General features: G+C 51.2%; 1 protein-coding gene and 1 long non-coding RNA gene across 2 annotated transcripts; one reads left to right on the top strand and one right to left on the bottom strand.

The window, feature by feature from the left end:
- The first annotated feature begins 103 nt into the window (after nt 1–103).
- Stkld1 (serine/threonine kinase like domain containing 1) lies at nt 104–20,251 on the top strand. The gene is made up of 19 exons (XM_052724358.1): nt 104–384; nt 1,742–1,828; nt 3,836–3,880; nt 6,003–6,077; nt 7,106–7,210; nt 9,112–9,182; nt 9,898–10,013; nt 11,220–11,338; nt 11,544–11,707; nt 12,735–12,865; nt 13,401–13,484; nt 15,262–15,378; nt 16,171–16,311; nt 16,709–16,837; nt 18,142–18,270; nt 18,345–18,473; nt 19,420–19,560; nt 19,734–19,813; nt 20,047–20,251. The coding sequence occupies exons 1-19, from the start codon at nt 370–372 to the stop codon at nt 20,188–20,190; spliced, it is 2,022 nt and encodes a 673-aa protein (XP_052580318.1). The 5' UTR covers nt 104–369; the 3' UTR covers nt 20,191–20,251.
- Nucleotides 17,162–20,158, bottom strand: LOC128101320 (uncharacterized). Its single transcript, XR_008215051.1, has 2 exons — nt 19,047–20,158; nt 17,162–18,345 (listed from the first exon to the last, which is right to left on the bottom strand). It is a non-coding gene; the product is annotated as an uncharacterized LOC128101320 (long non-coding RNA).
- Nucleotides 20,252–20,354: the final 103 nt, after the last annotated feature.

Raw genomic sequence — 20,354 nt, 5'->3', positions numbered from 1 at the left:
ACCCACAGCTCCCGCCTGTGGAGCTTGAGGCCACGCCTACCCTTGTCGTCACAGTACATGCCCCGCCCTCCACCCAACCCAACACACCGGGCCCCGCCCTTCGTCCCGTTCGTGGCGCCCTATTCTCTGCGGCTTCTTTAAGGGGCGGAGTACGAAGACGCCGTGTGCGTGCCAAAGGGATAGGCAGACACGCCCAGAGTCATCGAAGTCAGATAGTGGGGTTGAGGGGGGTTGGGTGGGCACACGGGGTAGTTACTACTGAGCATGCTCAGTTGAGGGTCCGACTACCGGCCTGGCTCGAGGGGATTGACTGTCTTCCGTGTACCCAGCAGAGGGACAGTGAGGCATAGAGTGTCTCCTCGAGATACCATGGAAAAGTATCAGGTGCTGCCCAGGGTCCGTGGGCAGCGGGGACAGGTTGAGGGCCACACAATCTGACCCCATAGTCCCTCAAGTGACTTTCTCCGAGCCCTTCTCCAGGCCTCAGTTTCCCTCTCTAAAATGATGACCAACCCCCAATCTGACCTCTGGTTGGAGAATGGTGCGTGTGCCCTTCCCTCCGTGTGTCTGTATGCTGAGGTCTAGCGGCAGAACACTGAGAACAAAAACATTGAATGGATTTTTTTTTAAACTGCCGTTTACCTAAAGTGTCAGCCTCATTAAATGTTAGACTCAGCTATAAAAGCTTTGCTTTCATGGGTTAGATTTTCCTCCCTTTTGCAGTATTCTCTGAGAAGGCTTAGAGGCATTAGCCAAGCAGATGCACTTCTGGTAGCCAGAAACTTTTTTTTTTTTTTTTTTGGTTTTTCGAGACAGGGTTTCTCTGTGTAGCTTTGCGCCTTTTCCTGGAACTCACTTGGTAGCCCAGGCTGGCCTCGAACTCACAGAGATCCGCCTGGCTCTGCCTCCCGAGTGCTGGGATTAAAGGCGTGCGCCACCACCGCCCGGCTGCCAGAAACTTTTAAAATAATAATAATAAAATAGTTTTTATGTTGTGGTCTGATCCACTGCCTACAGGCCTGGGCTGATTTCCAAGGACTCCCTGATTCTATCTGTCCTTCCTGTACTGCCTCTAGGTATCTTGTCCCCTTCCCCCACCCGGATAACTGCCTCAGCACTCAGAGATCTCAGACACCTATACCCCACAGCCCTGACCTTCACAGAGTTCTGGCTTACTAAACCAGCTCTGAGGGTGTGGCTTCCATCACAAGCTCTGGCTCAGACGCCAGAGTGCTATACTCAGGCAAGGACCTTGCTCCCTAGGCCTCAGTATCTCTCAGGTAAATTGTAGGTAGCTAGCACCAGTACAGGCCACAGAGGGTGGCTGTGCATTACCTTCTGCAGTGCTGAGCCCTGAAGGAGGCTGTGACAGTGCCAGCTTCACCAATTACAGGGCCTTGTTGGGATGCTCTCCTTGGAGAAGGATGCTGGAAGGTGGTGTCACTGTGGTTTAGGACCACTAAATCCCTTGTCCCAGGGCAGCTTGCTCTTACTGTCAGGCTGTCCCTGCAGTCTGGGAGAGAGTCATGAGGCTATAAAATAAGCGTTCCAGAATGGGTTTCGAGGGAGATTGTATTGGCTCCACCACCATGGAGGACTTCTCGGTCACCTGAGGCCATTTCCTCCACAGCAAAATTGAGAGAAGATGCTTGCTTTGGGGGGGCCCAGTGTGCAGTCAGCACATGTGGGAAATACAGAGCAGTGTGCACTTCCTCAAAGTCTCTCTCTTCCCTGAGGGTAGATTTTGCAAGAATGCAGTCCTGGGGCCTTGGGAGTGAACCTGGTGGTGGAGGAAATGGAAACCGACACCAAGTACGTGATAAAACAGGTAAGGAACAGAGCCCCATGAGTCATGGGATACAGTCTGTAACAGTGGCTCTCCCAAATCCCAGCTTAGAGAGGTCTCACAGACTTCCAGAAGATCCCCCAGACAAGCCTGGTTGGGCTGTATCATGAGACTTCCTGGAATTCCCTCTTTGTCCCTGCCCCTGCCCTCCCCCCACACACCTTGGTGAGGAGAAATGCTAAGTTTTACTCCACTAACCACGATGCTTGTCTGCATGCCTGCTGTCATCTCACTGGACCTACCAATCCTGCCAACCCAGAACAAGTACCCCCATTCCCCAGCCAGAAATAGTGAAACTCAGGAGTCCCATCCTCACCAGGGTTGCAGTTTCTGAAAGGATTTGAATTTGATAAGCAGTAGCACAGTTCTACCTAGGACAGGGCCATTGGTCTTACCAAGGGGGTGGGGTTGGGGGGGTAGAGGATCACAGAGACTGAGCAAAGGGCACATAACTAGCACAGCTGGGGTGGGATGTAGGCCCACAGGAGCACCCTAGAGAGGAGTGGCTGCTGTATAAGTCCCTTGTACACCTTCCTCTGGGGTGGTGACAGGAACCTTGGGGATGGGGGCCTGACCATATTCTGCCAGGCCTCCCAGCAGCTTCAGCCCAGGGCTTAGCTGTGGGGTCAGCTGCCTTGTCTCACACGCCAGTGGCCAAAGTAGCTGCCTGTCTTCTGAGCAATTAAAAGAGTTTTTTACAAGCTAGCCACACCAGACATGATGGCACACTACTATACCCCCAGCATTTGGGTGGGGGGGAAGACTAGTAGAGCTGGAGTTCAAGGCCAGCTTGGGCTACACAGTAAGACCTTGTCTCAACAAACACACAAGTAAAACTAGCTGCCTGGTTTTTCTAAATAAAAACCAGGTCAGGGGTTATAGGCAGGAGTCTGTGTCTTTCCAGTCTCTTATATGATTGTAAGAACGGTACTGAGGTTGATAACATCTCATATAGTGACACTGTCTCATGTCACCACGGCTTCCTCCTCTCTATCTGATAGCTGTGTCTCCTCCCAACTAGTCCTGCTTCGTGTGCTGTAGTTGGCCCAGCCTGTCCCCTCATACGGCTTAGCTTGCCTTGTTTTACCAGTATGAACCTCTGTGATAAACATCTTCAGAGATCTTTATAGGGTCTTTCCCTCTTGAGCACATATAACTTCCTGGGGTAAAAAAAATCCATGGAGTAGGACTTCAGGAACTATTGAAAGATTTTACTGGTTTAATTGTTTTGTTTTGTTTGAGGACCTCTCTATGTAGCCCGAGCTGTCCTGGAAATCACTGTGTAGACCAGGCTGGCTTCAAACTCACAGAGATCCATCTGCCTGCCTCTTCCTCCAGAGTGCTGGGATTAAAAGCATGCAGTACTACATCACTGAGCTAAATCCTGTCCCCAGCATCACTGGTTCAATTTGTTCTTTACGTTGTTTTAGAATAAGTATTTTGGGATTTTTGTTTCATTTTGTTTTGGTTTGGTTTGGTTTTGAGGCAGGACTGGACTAGGTTTTTTATGAGCCTCAAGCTCACAGAGATCTCCTGCCTCTGCCTCCTAAGCACTGGGATTATAAGCACATGCCACTATGCCCAGTCAAAGATTTTACTATGTTTGACTAACTTTCCTAGAAATGGCAGTGGTGGCGATGATGGTACTAGTGTGGGAGCCGGTAGTTGATGTGGCGGTGGAGAAGGAGGTCAAAGCTAAGGCAGAAGTGGTAGAGCTGGTGGTAGTGGGGTGGTGGTGAAGGTCGGGGTGGTGGTCGTAGATATGGTGATGGTGGTGGTGGTGGTGAAGGTCGGGGTGGTGGTCGTAGATATGGTGATGGTGGTGGTGGGGGTGAAGGTCGGGGGTGGTGGTTGTAGATATGGCGATGGTGGTAGTGGGGGTGGTGGTGGTGGCTTGATAATGACGGTGACAGTGATCACTCAGCAGCGGTACTAACAGCCATTGTTCACCACACACTTGCATTGAGCTTGTCTTCCTCTGCCCTACAGGTGGAGTGTATTGATGAGCATCACGCCAATGAGGCCCTGGAGGAGGTAATAATCAGTGGTTTCCCGGAGAGGATCAGGACTCAGCAAATACAGGAACTGCATTTGGTGCTCACTTGCTGAGTGACAGGGTGAAGGGAAGCCTGCAGTGGTCAGAAAGGGAGTCCATGCTCAGGACAGCCACCTCTTAATTGCCCCTTGGGACACCAGTCCCCTAATGGCTGCTCTACCACTAACCATCTTTTTATATTGTATTTATTTATGACTGTTGTTGGAGGGGGACAAAAAGCACATGCATAGCCATGTGTGGAGGTCAGAGGACAACTCTGTGGAGTCACTTCTCCCTCCACCTGTATGTGGGTTCTGGAGGCTGAACTCAGATTGTCATGTTTTCTTTTTGTTTTGTTTTTGAGACAGGATCTCACTATGTAGCCCTGGCTGTCCTGGAACTCATCATATAAATCAGGCTGGCCTCAGATTCGCAGTGATCCTCCTGCCTGTGCTTTTTCCCGAGTGCTGGGATTAAAAGCATGTACCACCACACCTGGCTCGATTGTCAAGTTTTCAAAGTAAGCACTTTAACTTGCTGAGCCATCTTGACGATCCCCAGTAACCATCTTTTTAAGAAAATCTTCTTTTTGGACAGTGGTGGCACATGCTTTTAATCCCAGCACTCAGGAGGCAGCAACAGGCAGATCTCTGAGTTCGAGGCCAGTCTGGTTCTACAGAGCTAGTTCCAGGACAACCAAGGCTACACAAAGAAACCCTGTCTGGAAAAAAAAAATTCTTGTTTTCTTTACATTTGTTTAGTGTGTGTGTACATGTGCATATGTGTGACTCATAGCACACTCGAGCAGTTCAAAAGACATCGTTGGGGAGTTGGTTCTCTCCTGGTGCCTTTACTCACTGGGCCATCTCACAGTTGCTGAAGATGTTTTTCTTTAGGGTTGGGGCTGTAGTTCAGTGGTGGGGCATATGCCTCAATTGCTCAGAGCCCTGGGTACTATCCCCAGCACTGGAAAAATTTTTTTTTCTTCTAGTTATAAAAGAAGAACAGTACAAATTTGGGAGACACACGGAGAAAATGTTTACAAAGAAAATGTCAACTAGCTAATGAATTGGGTGTGCTAGTGCACACCCACAGTCCTGGCACTGACTGGATCTTGAGGGCAGCCTCGACTGCACTGTGAGGTTCCAGCCCAAGGGCTGAGATGTGACTCTGTGGTAAAGCACCAGCCTCAAATATGCAAGGCAGGGAAAGAGGAAGGAGTCAGGGAAGGGCGAGAGGATGATTAATTACCCTCACACAGCCACAGGTGAGACAGGTACCAGCTTTATGGACAGCACCTATGAGCAGTTTCTTTGAGCCTTTCTAGAAATCTCACCCGAGGTGAGAGGTGTCTCCTCCTCCATGACGGTCACTTGTGAGTTGGTTTCCTTCTGGAGTTGCCTGCCCTTGCACGTTGCCAGTCAACATCTCATGTGTCACACACAGTGTCAGTGGGGCAGGGAAGGACCTGGTCATATTCTGACATGTGGAAAGAGCATGGGAGGTTCCACCATCACACTGCCTTGTTGTCCATTCCCATTCACATCTGCCAAGCCAGGTGCTTTCCCATCCAGTTTCCAGGCAAAGTCATTGCCCATCTGGCAATATGTCCAGGAGGCCATTTCTGCTGCCTGATTGGGTTTATTTCCTAAGTACTTTTCTCACTGTGACTTTGCACAGCACCTTCTCCAGCCCAGCCTGGCTGTTTCCTCTCCTGGCACCCCTCTGGGTCTGCACCAATTCATTGGTGGTTAGGGTTGTGCTGGGTATCAAATCTAGGGCTCTATGCATGCAAGAGAAGGGCTCTATTCCTGAACTTACACCCCAGCCTGTCACCATTTGTATATGTACTTGTGAGGCTTAGAAAGGTTGACGAACAAGTCTTGGTCACATAGCACGATCACCCCATTCTGGAGACCCACACCAGCCTCCTGGCCTCTCTCCAGCAGGCTGCACAGCTTCCTTGCATCCACATCATGCCCCCCCCCCCCCCCCCCCCCCCCCCCCCCCCCCCCCGCGCGCGCAGCTGGTGGCCCATCTCTTCATTGAAATATGTAGCAGAGCTTGAAAATATGTAGCAGAGCAGTACTGGCTGAGACACTCTGTTCCCTCTCTGTACAGCTGATGCCCCTGCTGAAGCTCCAGCACCCCAACATCTCTCTGTACCATGAGATGTTCATCATGTGGAACAGTGAGGTGGGTTGAAACACCTACAGCCCCGCAGCTGACAGCACACAGAGAGGCCGGCATTGCCTGAGTCCTGTGGGTGATCTCAAATGATCCCCTAACAACCTCACCACAGGGAGGCCTGTCAGCCCATTTCACAAAATAGGAAGCTGAGGCTAAGAGCAACTACTTCTGGGTTCCTCGGGTAGAAGACAGCTAAAGCTGGAGGTCCGGTGTTAGGCTCCAGACTGCATCTTTAATGGTGGGGTTTTGGCTTCTGTAGAAGGGGCTGAAACTAGGAAGCTGCTCTTCTGCCTCCTCCCCCAGTTGTCCCAAAGCTGTAGACTCCTTACTCCCATGGCTCCAGAACAGGTTACTAGATAGTAGAGCAGGGTGGGAACACTACTTTCATTTCATGATGGGGTCTGAAGCCCCAGTGCCTCACAGTTAGTGGATCCTAAGTGGGGCTTCCCAGACCTGTGCCCTATTGGCAACAGGACTTTTTGTCTTTGCAATGAGTAGAGTTCTCCGAAATCACACCTCCAGAAGGATCAGAGGGGACTGAGGGGCCTCTACTGTGTCCTATCTCCATCTTTCCTTGCTAGGCTGACAACTCGGGGCTAGGGATGGCACTCACTGCATGAATCCTCCAGAGTCTCCCAAGCACCCTGAAGCTTTCAGAGAGGATGTTTCACTGGAGGAAACAGAGCTGGCCATTGGCCACATACTGGGCCCTGAGCAGGGTAGGATACTCAGAGGAGCTCCCAGAGTCTTAAGAGAGGAACTATCCTGCAATCGAGGGGTAAAGACCGTTCCACAAAGGGCTCTGCATGTGCCGAGGCCAGGAACAACTGCAACTTTCAGGAAAGGTCAACTAACAAGGCCTGATGTGGTACAGCACAGGAATGGGAGCAAGAGAGCAAGGGGTCCCCACTGGGCAGTGCTACCATTGCCACCACAGATGATGGCCATTGGAAGATGCCCTGGAGCAAGAGGTCCTACACAACCCCCAGGCCCAGACTTTGGGCAGCTGGTTACGGGGCCTTGTGTTCTGACAGATCTCCTCTCTGTTCCTCTGCCTGGTGATGGACTATACCCCCCAAGGAACCTTCCAGACTATCATGGAAAGTAAGAGGAAGATGGGCGAGAATATTGACTCTGAGGTAAGAGACACTCTGGGCCACCAGGTTTGCGGGCTACCTAAACCTATACCACTTAAGGCCCCTGTAGTAGGAGACAGAGGAACTGAAGGGTCTGGCCTTAGGTTTCTCTTACATGTGCAGAGGCATTATGCCACTATATGCACATATCTCAATTGCATTTATCTTGATGCACTGCAAATGTGCACACAGCACTAGCAGCCGCAGCCACCACCCTGTGCTAAGGGTTAGACATCCTTAGGACCCAGAAGGTTCTAAGGCAGAAGCAACTGATGGGGCTCTGCCTCCAAAGACTGTAATGCACTTCCTAAAATTATCAAGATGAGTTCAGTGTGTGGCTCAAAACTGAATACTCGTTTACTCAGCCCCATGCCTCTGAGGTCTAGCCATGCCCTGATTCTCCCTGTGGTCAGCTAGACACCTTTGTTCATGGCAAGGCAGTGCTCAGTGGGTCTGCTTCTCCTGCACTGATGAGCCGTTGGTCACCCCCAGTTCAGGGCTGTAGAGTAAGGCTGCCAGGAGCATTGTGGAAGGGCTAGTGTTTCTTGCCTAATCGTCTAGGACTGGGTTGCTGGGTCAGACAGCAGGGGATGTGGCTTCAGGAGGTTCTAGCAGAAGCTGGTTGGTCAGGGTTTACTTTCCCCAGAAGCAGAGAGGGTTCCCTTTCCATATGGCCCTCTGGCCAATCATCATTGGGCCTGTCTTTTCCCTGTCAAGAGTTCAGGGGTGAGTGACATTTTGTTATGACTTTAATTTGCACCTCCCTATCAGTAGACCTGGCAAGCACATTTTAGATATGTGGTTTTTTTTTGGTTTGTTATGTTGTGTTTTTTGTTTTGTTTTTGAGATGACCATGGACTCACTAGTTAAGGATGATCTTGAACTGATACTCCTGACTCCACATTCTCAGTGCTGGGATTATAGGCCTCCTTCACCACATCCAGCAACATGTTGGCCATTCAGAATTCTTCTTCTATGCCTGTTTGAATCCTCTGTCCATTCAAATTGGTTTTTTTCTTATTGATTTGTAGACATTCTTTTACATATGGTGGATATCAGTGTCCATATATCCCTACCCAGTCTGGGGCTTGCCAGTTCATTTGTTTGCTATCACCTTGTGAAAGGCAGTTCTCAGTGTAATGGAGGCCAGTTGGTGGATATCCTCCCTGTGGTCAGGCCCTTTTGGTCCTGGCTTAGACAGCCTTCCCTACCCCAGGTCATGGGGCCTTCCTTAGTTTTCTTCTAGAAGCTTATAAACTTTCACTTTTACCCTCCCAAGATGACATGAGCACACTTTACTGGGAATTTCTGTGCTCCTGTGGGCCAGACACCATCTCCCCGAGAGACTCATAGGGGGCATGTAGCTCATTGCATTGCCTGCGCCTCGGGGGCAGGCTCTGGAATGGGCTTGCACCTTTGTCATTGGTGGAAATCTGGGAAACAGAAATGTTCACAGAACCATCAAATGAGCTCCTCTATCAGGATAGGGGCCACAGTGGGAGGATGTGGGCTTCCTGCTACCCAGCCAGTCTCTGGCACCTCAGGGTGTCTCTAAATCCTAATGTGGGACTCCGGAGTCCTAGGTACATTGTTTGAAAATGGTAGCCCCAAGCACTAAGTGCATTTTGTTACTCCCATGATGTTCTCACAGGCTCTTTTCACTCTAACAGCATAAAGTGCAAGCTCTGACAGGCACTGAGGCTTCAGCATATGTAGTACCCACAGGGGCCATCTTCCATGAGCAGCATGGCCCACAGAGTGGCCACTGGCAGCCCCACAGCACCCAGCATCTCCAGCACTGTCACTGTCCCACTGACTGTATGATCATACAAAGCTCTGCAGAGACCTCCCCTTAGGGAGTTCCCAGGCCCCTTCCAATGTCACATCCCCAACTTCTTCCTCAGTGGATGCATACCATGCTGAGCCAAGTGTTGGACGCGGTGGAGTACCTACACCAGCTGAACATCATTCATAGGTGATGGGGCCTCCTCTGGAGACTGACCAAACCCCCAGGTCCAGATGCCAAGGCCCGGGGGACAGATCTGGGCAGGATGGAGCATCTTCTGTGAGCTCCCCTTCCTCTTTTCTGAGAGAACAGGGCACCTCCCCAGGAAGCCTCTGAGCGCCTGACTCACGCCAAAGGCACAGGGCTGTGGGAGTGTGGGGGCCAGGCAGGGTGGTTCTAAAGGGCAAGGAAACAGAGATAAGATGCCAAGGAAGAGAGGTGAGGTTGCCGGCAGTGGCACAGCCTCTGGACAGGCCAGTATAAGTTGCTGCAATCCAGGTCCAGCCTTTGACCCCTGAACCCAGCTTTCAGGCCCAAGATCTATGGTGGGAAGATCTGGGAAACAGCTTCCCCCTACATGGGCCACATGTGCAAAGAGAATGGGTTCCCATGTTAATGTCACCAGATGTACAGAATAATGGATACCTTCTCTAATGAGGAACTTCAGGTTTGGGTGTTTGTACTTACAGTGCGGGGGGGGGGGGGGGGTCTTCCCTAATGTATAGAAACCGAGTAGACGTCATGTTTTAAGAAATAATTATTTAATAAGTGGGCTGAGCAGGGCATTTTCTTGAAGAGTGAAAAGGGCTAGAACTGGGTTGGGAGAGCAGGCTTAAGGCTCAGGCATGTGCTAGCCCTACCCAGGCAGCTGCATGGCACCAGGGGTCCCTGCTTTTGGTTGCAGGAACCTGAAGCCTTCCAACATCGCCCTTATCAATGACAACTACTGTAAACTGCAGGACTTGAGCTCCCAGGCACTGATGACCCATGAAGCCAAGTGGAATGTCCGAGCAGAAGAAGGTGGCTGGGGGGAGGGGGACTAGGAATGAATGGCAAGGGAGGTGGTGGCTCTTGGCACCCAGAGGGCAGTGGCTACCCTTGGGCTGGGTTCTTTGGCTCAGAAGGTCCAGAGACTCCCTATCAAGGGCATAACACAACAGACATGCCTCTGTGGGTAAGGTGCAGGGTCCAAAGGACACCAACATGTGAGAGAGAGCCCTGGGGAACAAAGCTATGGTTGTGGTCCTCCAAAGATGTTGATTCTTGTGGGGAAGAGAGCACCCAAGAAGGACAAAAGCTGTATTTGGGGGTACAGAAGTCCTCAGGGATATAGGCACTGACCATGCAGGTTACACAGAGGCCTGAAGTAGCCCAGGGGATGAAAAGATGGTAGGGTAAAAGGGGTAGAGTATCAAGTCTGTAACAGCTGTCTCAGATAGACAGCAACCCTGGAAGGGAATTCCGAGTCCTGCGGTGGCAGTGGTTGTCCTTGGCACACAGAGTGTGGGTGGGTGAGTTGGTGATTAGGTGGGTACATGGAAGGGTTGTTTGGAGGTGTCAATGGTGTGTGTCCTTGGAGTCTGGCCCTTTGCTGTTTGGCTGGGAAATGGAGTGACTACCCAAGTTCAGGCACGCTGATAGGACAGGGCAAGGGCGCTGTACTTTCGGTTCTTTCTGCAGGGTTTATGTTTAGGAAGAAGGCAGGGCAGCCAGAACTTTGCCCTGAGGTCCTGACATTTAGAGGGGATAAGCTGTTCAAAGAGGGCCACACTTTAGTTTTTCTGGAACATGGCTCTCCCATCTCCTGCCTGTTGCCACACAGACAGGCAGGCCCTCGGGCGAGCCTGGCAGACACTTGCCCGGACAGACAAGCCTCCTTGGTAAAGGTTAAGGTCTGTCATAACAGTGGCCTCAACTGCCTGCAGCTTACACTTCTCATCTCACCCAAGGAGGGTGACTGCCGGGCTCCTGACTTAAGTCCTTGCAAAGGACCATTAAAATGGGGACAATATAGCTGCGTGTGATGGAGCAAGCCTGAAGTCTCAGCACTGGGAGGTGAAGGCAGGAAGATCAGGAGTTCAAGGCCAATCTGGGGTACAGGGGGTCCTCTCTCCAAACACTAAAAAGGGGAGTGGTAGTGCTGGGCAGGTTTGCTCTGTTCTGTTCCCTGTCCCCAGGGAGCGAGCATAGGACTCAGTGGTTCTCCCACCTTGGTCCTGCCCACAGACCCCTGCCAGAAGTCCTGGATGGCTCCTGAAGCTCTCAAATTCTCCTTCACCTGCAAATCTGACATCTGGTCCCTGGGCTGCATCATTCTAGACATGGCCACCTGCTCCTTCCTGAACGTGAGCTTCCCATGGAGAAGCCACCTGCCCTCATCCTACTAACCATGCCACCCTGACCTTCCCTCTGTTCCATGCAGGCTACAGTATGCTCACTTTCCCCAGACCCCTGCCTCAGCTCTTGCTCAGCCTGGTGAAGGAACATTGACAGCAGCAGTCTTCTTCATGGCTAAGGAAAGTCCAAGTCAGATGCCCTCTTTCCTCAAAGGACACAGAAGCCATGCATCTGAGGAAGGGCATCCGCCATCACCCAGGCAGCCTGAAGCCCATCCTGAAGACCATGGAGGAGAGGCAGATCCCCGGAGCAGAGATCTTCTGTTTGCTTCTGCCCTTCATGCTGCACATTAAACCCTCGGATCGACTAGCCATCAAGTGAGCTCAGGGCTGGGTCTTCTCTTAACCCATCAGTGGACCTTTGAGCACCTCCCCACCTTCACACACAGGAAGCTGTCCTGATTTGTCTACACACATTCCTCAGCTACCTGGCAGCCCTAATCTTGAATAGATAGATGCTGGGGATTTGGGGTTTTGGTTTTGAAATTGGGTCTCACTCTGTGGCCCAAGCTAGCTTTGAATCCATAGTGATCCTCCTGCCTCAGCTTCCTGACTACTAGAATTAAGGTGTGAGTACCTGGCTTGAATATGTCTCTGAAAAAAAGATACAAGCAGCCCTACTTTCCCAGTGGGTGCCGGAGAACAACCTCAAGGACACACATCACTTTCAGGAGCCCAGGAAAAGTTTCTGTTCTAATAATGTCAATCAGAAAACCTGTTCATGTTGTTGTTTTGGTTTTGTTTTTGGGTTTTCGAGACAGAGTTTCTCTGTGTAATAGCCCTAGCTGTCTTGGAACTCACTTTGTAGACCAGGCTGGCCTCGAACTCACAGAGATCCACCTGCTTCTGTCTCCCAAGTACTGGGATTAAAGGCATGGGCCACCACGCCCGGCTAATTTATTCTCATTTCCTTTGACTTTCTCTCTCTGTTTTTCAAGACAGGGTTTTTCTGTTCCGCCCTGGCTGTTCTGGAACTCCCTTTGTAGACCAGGCTGGCCTAGAACTCAGAGATTCACTTGCCTCTGTCTCCTAAGTGATGGGATTAAAGTCCTGTGCCACCACCACCCAATGTTCATATGTTTTTAAGGAAGAAGGGGGCATGAAGGCAAAAGTGCTAGACCCAGGACCATCCTTGGGGGCCCTTCCACAAAGGGAGTCCTATGACTTCACAGAGTAGGTCCCTAGAAGTGGAACCACAAAGATGGTTACTAGATACACCTGGGACAGAGAGCCCCCACCCACCAGGAAGGCTGGTGTTCAGTATCTGCCACTGTGGGTCACCCATAGCCCAAGGCAGAGGGAAGCTCCTATGGAAAGCCACCTGTATTCTCTGTCCCTCTGCCAGGGATGTGATCCGAATCACCTTCATGAGCACCTCCTTCAGAAACTCCTGTGTTGCTCTGAACATGCACCGGCAGGCGGTTCCCATTTTCATCACTGATGTGCTACTAGAAGGCAACATGGCCAACGTTTTAGGTGACAGTGGGGACATGGGACAGTGCTGGGAGCTGCTGTGGCCTTGGCATTAGTTTTAGACGCCTAGTGTCTCTTTCCCACAACTTGGTCTTAGACCTGCTGCTATGCACGATTAGCGAGTGGGAACAGTTTCCAGGTTCCTCCCGGAATGCTGTATACCCTCCCTGGCTCTCAGTATCCTGGACCTGCCCGTGCCCTGCCCCCCTGCTCTCATTGGACATGTCCCCTGTGTAGTTAAGACCTGTTCACTGCCCGTGTTCTCCAGAGTCCCTTTGGCTCCATGCCCTGGACACCAGGTGTCTTCATCACTCTGGCTGTGTGCTTCCTATGTGCCAGAGTGTATGACAGCAGGCACTATGGCTAATAGGCTCCCAAAGACTTGGATTTGATTTTAGGGGAGTTCCTGGGCCTGAGCACCCTCCTCTGAAAAGTGACGATAGGAGTGCTGCCTTGTAGCCTAATTGATGCAAGGCTCGGGACTGCACCCCATGGCTTGGCCCTCAGTAGGGTTTCCTATATCCTCTTGTTCCTGCAGATGTCATGCAGAATTTCTCCACCCGACCAGAGGTCCAGCTCAGGGCCCTAAACAAGCTTCTGACAATGCCAGAGGAAGATCTAGGTAAAGGTCCTGCACCTTCCCCAGAGGCTCCCAGGAAAGGCTGGGAGGTGGAAATGGAGCATTGTGGATGGAGGTGGGAACTGCCAGCCTTTCACTGCAGGCTCTTCTGGCCAGTGCTGCTAACTGGAATTCTTCCTGATCCCATGCTTACTAGCAGAGGAGGGTAGGAGAGAGGCTGGCTTCTATGCATGATTTCAAAAGGTCAACAGGAAATCCATCTAGCATTAGGAAGGCTGAGGCAAGAGGATGGAGACCTGGTGAGCTTGACCTATAGGGAGACAAAGCTTTGTTTTAAAAAAAAAAAAAAAGATGGACCACTTTTGGGGGTTGTAGAGGTACTAGAGACTGATTCTTGTACAATGCTAGTTAACCACTTCAATGCTGAACTACCTCCCCAGCTCTTTGGGGGTTTTGTTGTTGTTTGTTTTTAAAGTTTAGGAAAGAGTCTTACAAAGTTGCCCATGCTGGTCTCAAACTCACTGTGTAGTCCAAAAAGTCCTTGAACTTGTGATCCTTCTGCCTCTGCCCACAGAGTGCCTACAATTACAAGTGTGCACCATCACACCTGGTTGAAGAGCCTCATCCATCTGTCCCACCATCTCTACAGTGGGCATCTGAGGTGCTTCTCGTTTTCCACTGTTATAAACAGCACCATGATTGGTCACCTGGTATACTAGTCACTTGGCATATGTGGCCGTACGTGCTTGTCAGATGTACCTCCGAATAACAGAGACATCCCCCATAAGCACACCAACTTGCCTTCCTACCAGAATGCTTGAGAACAGCTCTTTACCAGCATCCCCTTTGATGGGTATTAAGCTTCTTGGGAAATTTTGAATGTCCGCAGACATGCTTTCCTGCCTCTCCTGCTCAAATATCATGCTTGTATGCCATCCATACACCCTTCCCTCCAGCTAGTTCACCACTTCCTCCATCCTTTCCTTCCTGTAACCTCCCATCTGTCCACCCACCCGTCTTATCCATTCCTACTTGTCTATCTATCCACAAAACACATCCAAAGGACACCAAAGATCTGTTTCGGTGGTTAGGACAGTGGAGGTTACATGGAGGCTGAGGTGTGACTCCTAGTGAGTTAACAGACCCTTCATATTAGCCATCACTCTCCTAAAGTCCCTTTTATAGCTAAACTGTGACCAAGATAAAGCCCAGGATAAGGTAGATTTTGCTTTTCTGGAAAAGAGGGGCTATTATCCCACAGGGGGCCTCACCCACCACCTTGGAGCTGTCTCTTCCTCAGCCTTGTCAGAGTGGACTTCCTATAGCTTTTTCCTGGGCATCAGTGTTCCTGAATCTGACGTCCTCATCACAAGCCAAGTCTCAAGACAGTCACAGCCACAGGCCCTGGGGTCAGACAGGCTAGCTTCACACAGCCATTTAATGCCAAATGCTCACCACTGACTCTCAGCTTTGCTGTCTAAAAGTGAGGACTGAGAAGACCTGCTTCATGAAGCTGCTCCAAGTGTATGCCTTGGCAGAGCTGGGCAAGTTGTTATTGTGCCTGTGGTCTTTCACTCAGGAGGCTGAGGCAGGAGAACTGCTGGAGTTCAGTTAGCTTGGACAACACAGAATGTGGACCTTGGCAGATGGTGTGCTTCACGAACTCTGAACACGTGGGCTGGTCGTCCTTCTCTGCCCTTGTGTTCACTCACCTGGACCCTCTTCATTCACTAGTGGGCTCCCAGCAGCCTCTGGGCATCAGGTCTGGGTCACACAGCCCAGCTGTTCCTGCGCTTCACCTGTGCTGCGTGCTCCGCAGACCTGCCATGGCCCACAGAGCTGGTGGAGGAGTTGATCAGCATCATGAAACAACACGAGAGGATCCTGGACATTCTGGTCAGCACCTGCTCCCTGCTGCTGCGTATTCTGGGCCAAGGTAGGCACCAGACTGGATGGAGAAGCCCCACCCTCCTGGGTCCTCAGCCTCAGCAGCTCCTCCAACTTCCCACCTATCCCCAACATCTGCCTTTCCAGTCTGTTGTTCCCTTCTGTGCCTATGTGACTCCATCTCAGAGTGGTAGAGGGCATAATGAATGTCTGCCTACACCAGGTCTACATGGAGCCTGACCCAGCCTGCTGGGACCTCTCGACTGTACTCCAGTCATGTCCCAGGAGCTGGACAGGATGGTCTAGTGCGCTTTCCTAGCCAGGAAAGGCTTGAAGTGTGTGATTGCCAGCACGGGACAGCACTGCACTAAAGTCCTTAGTAGAAGCCTCCCCCAGCTCTCAGGAACAGGAAGAAAACTAGCTACATCTTTAAGCTTGGAGCATCTAGTTACCCCTTTACCTTTCTAGTCTTAATACTGAAGGCCTAACCACCACATTGTGTCTTTTTTTTTTGGCGGCGGCGGGGGGGGGGGGGGGGGGGGGGGGGGGGGGGAGCGCAATCAAATCCAGGCCTTCTTGCAAATACTTTATACTAAATGTTCATGCCCAGTCATTGGGAAGGACCCAGGAAGATCTTAGAGGCTGGAATTGGAACACCAACCACATCCTTGGTGAGCAAGGTCCCATGTTTACAAAGACCTGCCCAGTGCCTAGAGAATAGGCAGATCTGTTTCTTTTATACAAAGAGGTGATGCTGTTCCCCACTAGGGAGGGAGGACACTTGTCTACCTTAGAGCCTTAACTGTGGGGTTAACTCATGTTCTTTCTCTGGCCCAATCAGCACTGGCAGAAGACTCAGAAGCGGAGATCCCAAGGGGCAGTTTTATCATCTCTTTCCTGATGAATGCCTTGAGGAGCCACCCCAACTCTGAGAGGCTTATCACATTGGTCTACAACCTGCTCACTATCATCTCCAGCCAAGGTGAGTATGCGGGCCTTCTGCCCTTCCTTTCTGCTCTGAAAATCCAGGGAGAGAACAGAGGCCTTGGGAGATGGGCAGGAGAGGGGCTCATTCCCAAGATGGATAGTCATACTGTTCTCTGCTCTCAATGGCAGCCATGGGCACTACTTGAAGGCTGAGGACAGAGGCCGAGAATCAAATGGCTGGCTAAGAGATCAGGTTAAGACTAGGCACTGGGCCACTCCAGGTCTCTGACTTCTCACCTACACTAAGCACACTCGAGTGAGAAGAGTATTAGAGGTAGGCATGAAATAGACCAGCCAGGCAGACCAGGTATTGCACCAGCCCACTGGGAAAAGGCAGCGTTGGGGAAAGCTTCTTGGATACCTTTCCTCCAAGTGCCTGTGGCTGTCCACAGGGTTGCTGTCTGAAGAGCTGGAGGAAGAGGGGTTGTTTCAGATTGCCCAAGAGCAACTGTACCACTTCCAGGAGGACAGGGACATCTGCCTCGCTATCCTAAGCCTGCTCTGGTCCCTTCTGATAGATGGTAAGGCCCTCCCTCCACAAGCCCCACTGCATGAGACCTGCTAAAGTAGTAACTCTCAACCTGTGGGTCACGACCTCTTTGGGGGTCAAACAACCCTTTCACAGAGATCACCTAAGACCATCAGAAAACAGGTATTACATTATGATTCATAACAGTGGCAACACAGATAATTGTATGGTTGGGAGTCACCACAACACGAGGAACTGTATCAAACGGTCGCATTAGGAAGGTTGAGAACCACTGGGCTAGAGCCTCTGTATCAGCAGTTCTCTGTAGCATGAGTCTTAGAGAGTCTTATTAATAAAACAAACCTGGAGCCAAGTATTGGGGTGAACACTTGGAAGATCAGAGAGACAGAACAAGCCACAGCTAACCTCACCTGGCCAACTTCTCAGCTGGTCTTGTTTCCTCAGACTGGAAGCTTCTGTGTCCTCATCCCAATGGCTCTCAGCTGAACTGCTGCTTGAAAGCCTGAAGCTTAACCAGCTAAAAGCTTAATCAGCCAAATGCTTCTAGTTTTTGGTCCTCACTCCTTATATACCTTTCTGCTTTCTACCACCACTCTCTGGGATTAAAGGAGTGAGTCACCATGCTTGGCTGTATCCTTGAACACATGGATTTCTGCCTCTGGAATGCTAGGATTAAAGGCGTGTGCTACCACTGCCTATCCTCTATGTTTAATATTGTGGCTGTTCTGTCTCTGACCCCAGATAAGTTTATTAGCGGGCACAGTATTTTGGGGAACACAACACCACCACAGTTCTCAGTCTGTTGCAGCCCACAGGTAGAGAGCTGCTGCTACTCTCTATCTTATCCCTTAAGCACAGGAGGGCAACCCCAGCCCCTTGGGGCTCTTCTGAGAGTCTAGCACATAGGCACAGTGAGACACAAGTGAGGTAAGAGAGGAAGGCCTTCAGGACGCCTTGTGCAATGAGTAGGCAGCCCCTGGCTTTAGAGGTCAGCCAGAACTTGATGCCCTGTTCTGGTTTTTGGTTTAGGATGGAGGTTCCGAGGTCTGCTCTCCCACCTCTTCTAGATACTGTCTTACCCTAGGAAAGAGGGCTCCAAGCCATGGCAACCCCAGAAAACTGCAGAAGCCACAAATGCAAAAAGTCCTCATCTCTGCTGATGAGTCTACCGCAGACTGTGGCATTGGAAAGCCCGTTTCCATCTCTGAGGACATCTATCCCCTTGATTCTCCTCTGTTGTTCTTGGTGGGAGGGAGCAGTGTGGAGGGGTACAGAGACAGCAGGTACTTCTGCTCATACCTGGCCTGTTGTCTCCCATCCTTGTCCTGGTGCTAGCTGCTACTGTGGACAAAGAGCCCTTGCAGAAGTTCTCACCTGTGGTCATCTTGGTGCTGGCCAAGCATCCCGAGGATGTGGAAATAGCTGAGGCTGGCTGTGCAGTGCTCTGGCTGCTGTCATTGTTGGGTGAGCAGCCTGAGGTCTTGGTAACAGGGAGGGTGACCCTGGACACATCAGGCAACAAGGCTTGTGCTCTGTAGGCTGCATAAAGGAGAGTCAGTTTGAGAAGGTGGTAGAGCTGTTTCTGAGAAGCATCCAACTGTGCCCTGACCGAGTACTGCTGGTGAACAATGTTTGTCGTGGCCTGGCCAGCCTTGCAAAGGTATCTGGTAAGTCTGGGACAAGACAGGTTGCCACCATGGAGGTGGGACAAAAGCTGGCTCCCTCCAGTGATGTCCACCTAGTGACCCCAAACTGGAACAGGAAAAAACAGCTTTCAGGAAATACCACTGGGACTTTTCGATTTTGATGTCTTGGGACCACATCTCCGCCGATACACATCCCACAGCTGCATGGATTTCCTGTATCTAAGTCTGTCTCTAAGTGCAGGCTTATGCCAGGCCTCACACTAAGTACTGGCACAGAGGCACAGCTGTCCTTTGTAGAGATCCCTGGGCCCAGGAACGGGTCATGGTCACCAGTGGTGAATGGCAGGGATGCTCTCACCCTTGGTTGGTAACGACTTACCTCCCTTGCTCCAAGAGCTATCTCCTTGGTTTCACTCCTGCTAGGTTCTACTCATGCCAGTCTACTGGACTACCCAAGCTGGTGGGGCCCCCTGGAATCAGTTAGGGATCTTAGCTCCCCCTGACTTATCCTGACACCCTTATACAAAGCAGCACCCTGTGGGGAAGGTTCAGCCCCTCTGAACCTTGTTAACTGCTGCAGGGGAGGAGGGTCACCTGCAGCAGAGCTCCTCTCCACAGTGCCACATCACAGCCTCCATTTCTCTGACGGGAGGAGGAACACAAGTGCTGTGTTTCCCTCGGGCATGGGGCTCGCTGCCAACGGATGCAAAGCTAGGCTGTAGAGAGGCAAAGTGGTGCAGTCACCTCTTCAACATTCTCCAGAGCAGGGGACAGCCCTGACTTCAGGAGCTTCCTCCACAGAAGGCTGGGATTCCTGGCCAAAGAGGGCTCTTCCAGCAACCCTAGGACCAGAGTCATGCTACTTCCCAGGGACACTGGGCACAGGGGGCTCAGAAGAAAGGGCAGCTGCAAAGGAACTATGCTAGACTATACTAAAAACCCAAATTCCCTTGCTTCCCTCCCCCAGAACTGGTGGCCTTCAAAGTGGCAGTACTGGAAGAAGGCAGCAGTGGCCTCTACCTCCTCCAAGATATCTACGAGCTCTACAAGGATGACCCTGAGGTGGTTGAGAACCTCTGCATGCTGTTGGCCCACCTGGCTTCCTACAGTGAGGACCCTTTCCTTGTCCTTTCCCTGGCAGGAAGGGAAGGAGCCCCAGAGCCTGGTCTCAAACCCCTGTGACTTCCCACTCATTCATTCCAAACAAAAGTAGCACCCGACTGACCTTATCTGGCTGGTGGGCAGGGATCCTGAACCTCATCACCTACTCTGCTCCTGCAGAGGAGATCCTGCCAGAGCTGGAGTCTGGAGGCATTAAGGACCTAGTCCGGGTGATCCGGGGACGTTTTACTTCTAGCCTGGTAAGTCATGGTGATACCTCTATCAAGCCAGAACACTTACATGGCACTGACCCAGAGCTCCCTGTGATCTTTTCTACGACTCTCTTCCTGTGGCTGGGCTGAATCCAATCCCAAGGGGGAAGGGTAGTTAGACCACCTCAAAGATTCCATCCAGTCAGGGGGTGTCATCAAAGTAATTGCTCCTGGATCCTGAAGCCACTGTAACAAATGGTTCGCTTGTTTCCTCCTTCCAGGAGCTGATTTCTTATGCTGACATAGTACTTCAGGCACTAGAAGCAGCTGCACACCCCAACCCCCTGGAGCAGCAGCTTGAACCTGCTTCAGAGCCGGAAGCCAAGGTCTCCTCCCCACCTCAGGATCCTATCTTCCAGCCCTGAAATGCTGCTCTTCTGGTCCTGGAAAGTATCACCAGGACCAGTACTGTGTTTTGCGGTGACTAATAAAGAAGCCTTAAGCTGTTCATGGCATGCCTGGCTGTGGTGTCAGCGGTCCTGCACTGCAGGGCTTCGGAAAATCCTAGATGATGGGAAGAAACTAAGCT

This window comes from Peromyscus californicus, unplaced genomic scaffold (assembly GCF_007827085.1).
Source record: "Peromyscus californicus insignis strain IS unplaced genomic scaffold, ASM782708v3 Scaffold_7__1_contigs__length_154581171, whole genome shotgun sequence".
Classification (NCBI taxonomy): Eukaryota; Metazoa; Chordata; class Mammalia; order Rodentia; family Cricetidae; genus Peromyscus; species Peromyscus californicus.
The sequence above is the reverse complement of the archived record's forward strand: the minus strand, read 5'-3'. Positions and strand labels throughout refer to the sequence as shown.

What these genes read in the sequence shown, in the direction of transcription:
- Stkld1 (XM_052724358.1), top strand. An exon ending in CAGCTGAACATCATTCATAG is followed by an intron (nt 9,183 to 9,897) that starts GTGATGGGGCCT and finishes TTTTGGTTGCAG; the next exon opens with GAACCTGAAGCCTTCCAACA. An exon ending in CACTATCATCTCCAGCCAAG is followed by an intron (nt 16,312 to 16,708) that starts GTGAGTATGCGG and finishes GGCTGTCCACAG; the next exon opens with GGTTGCTGTCTGAAGAGCTG.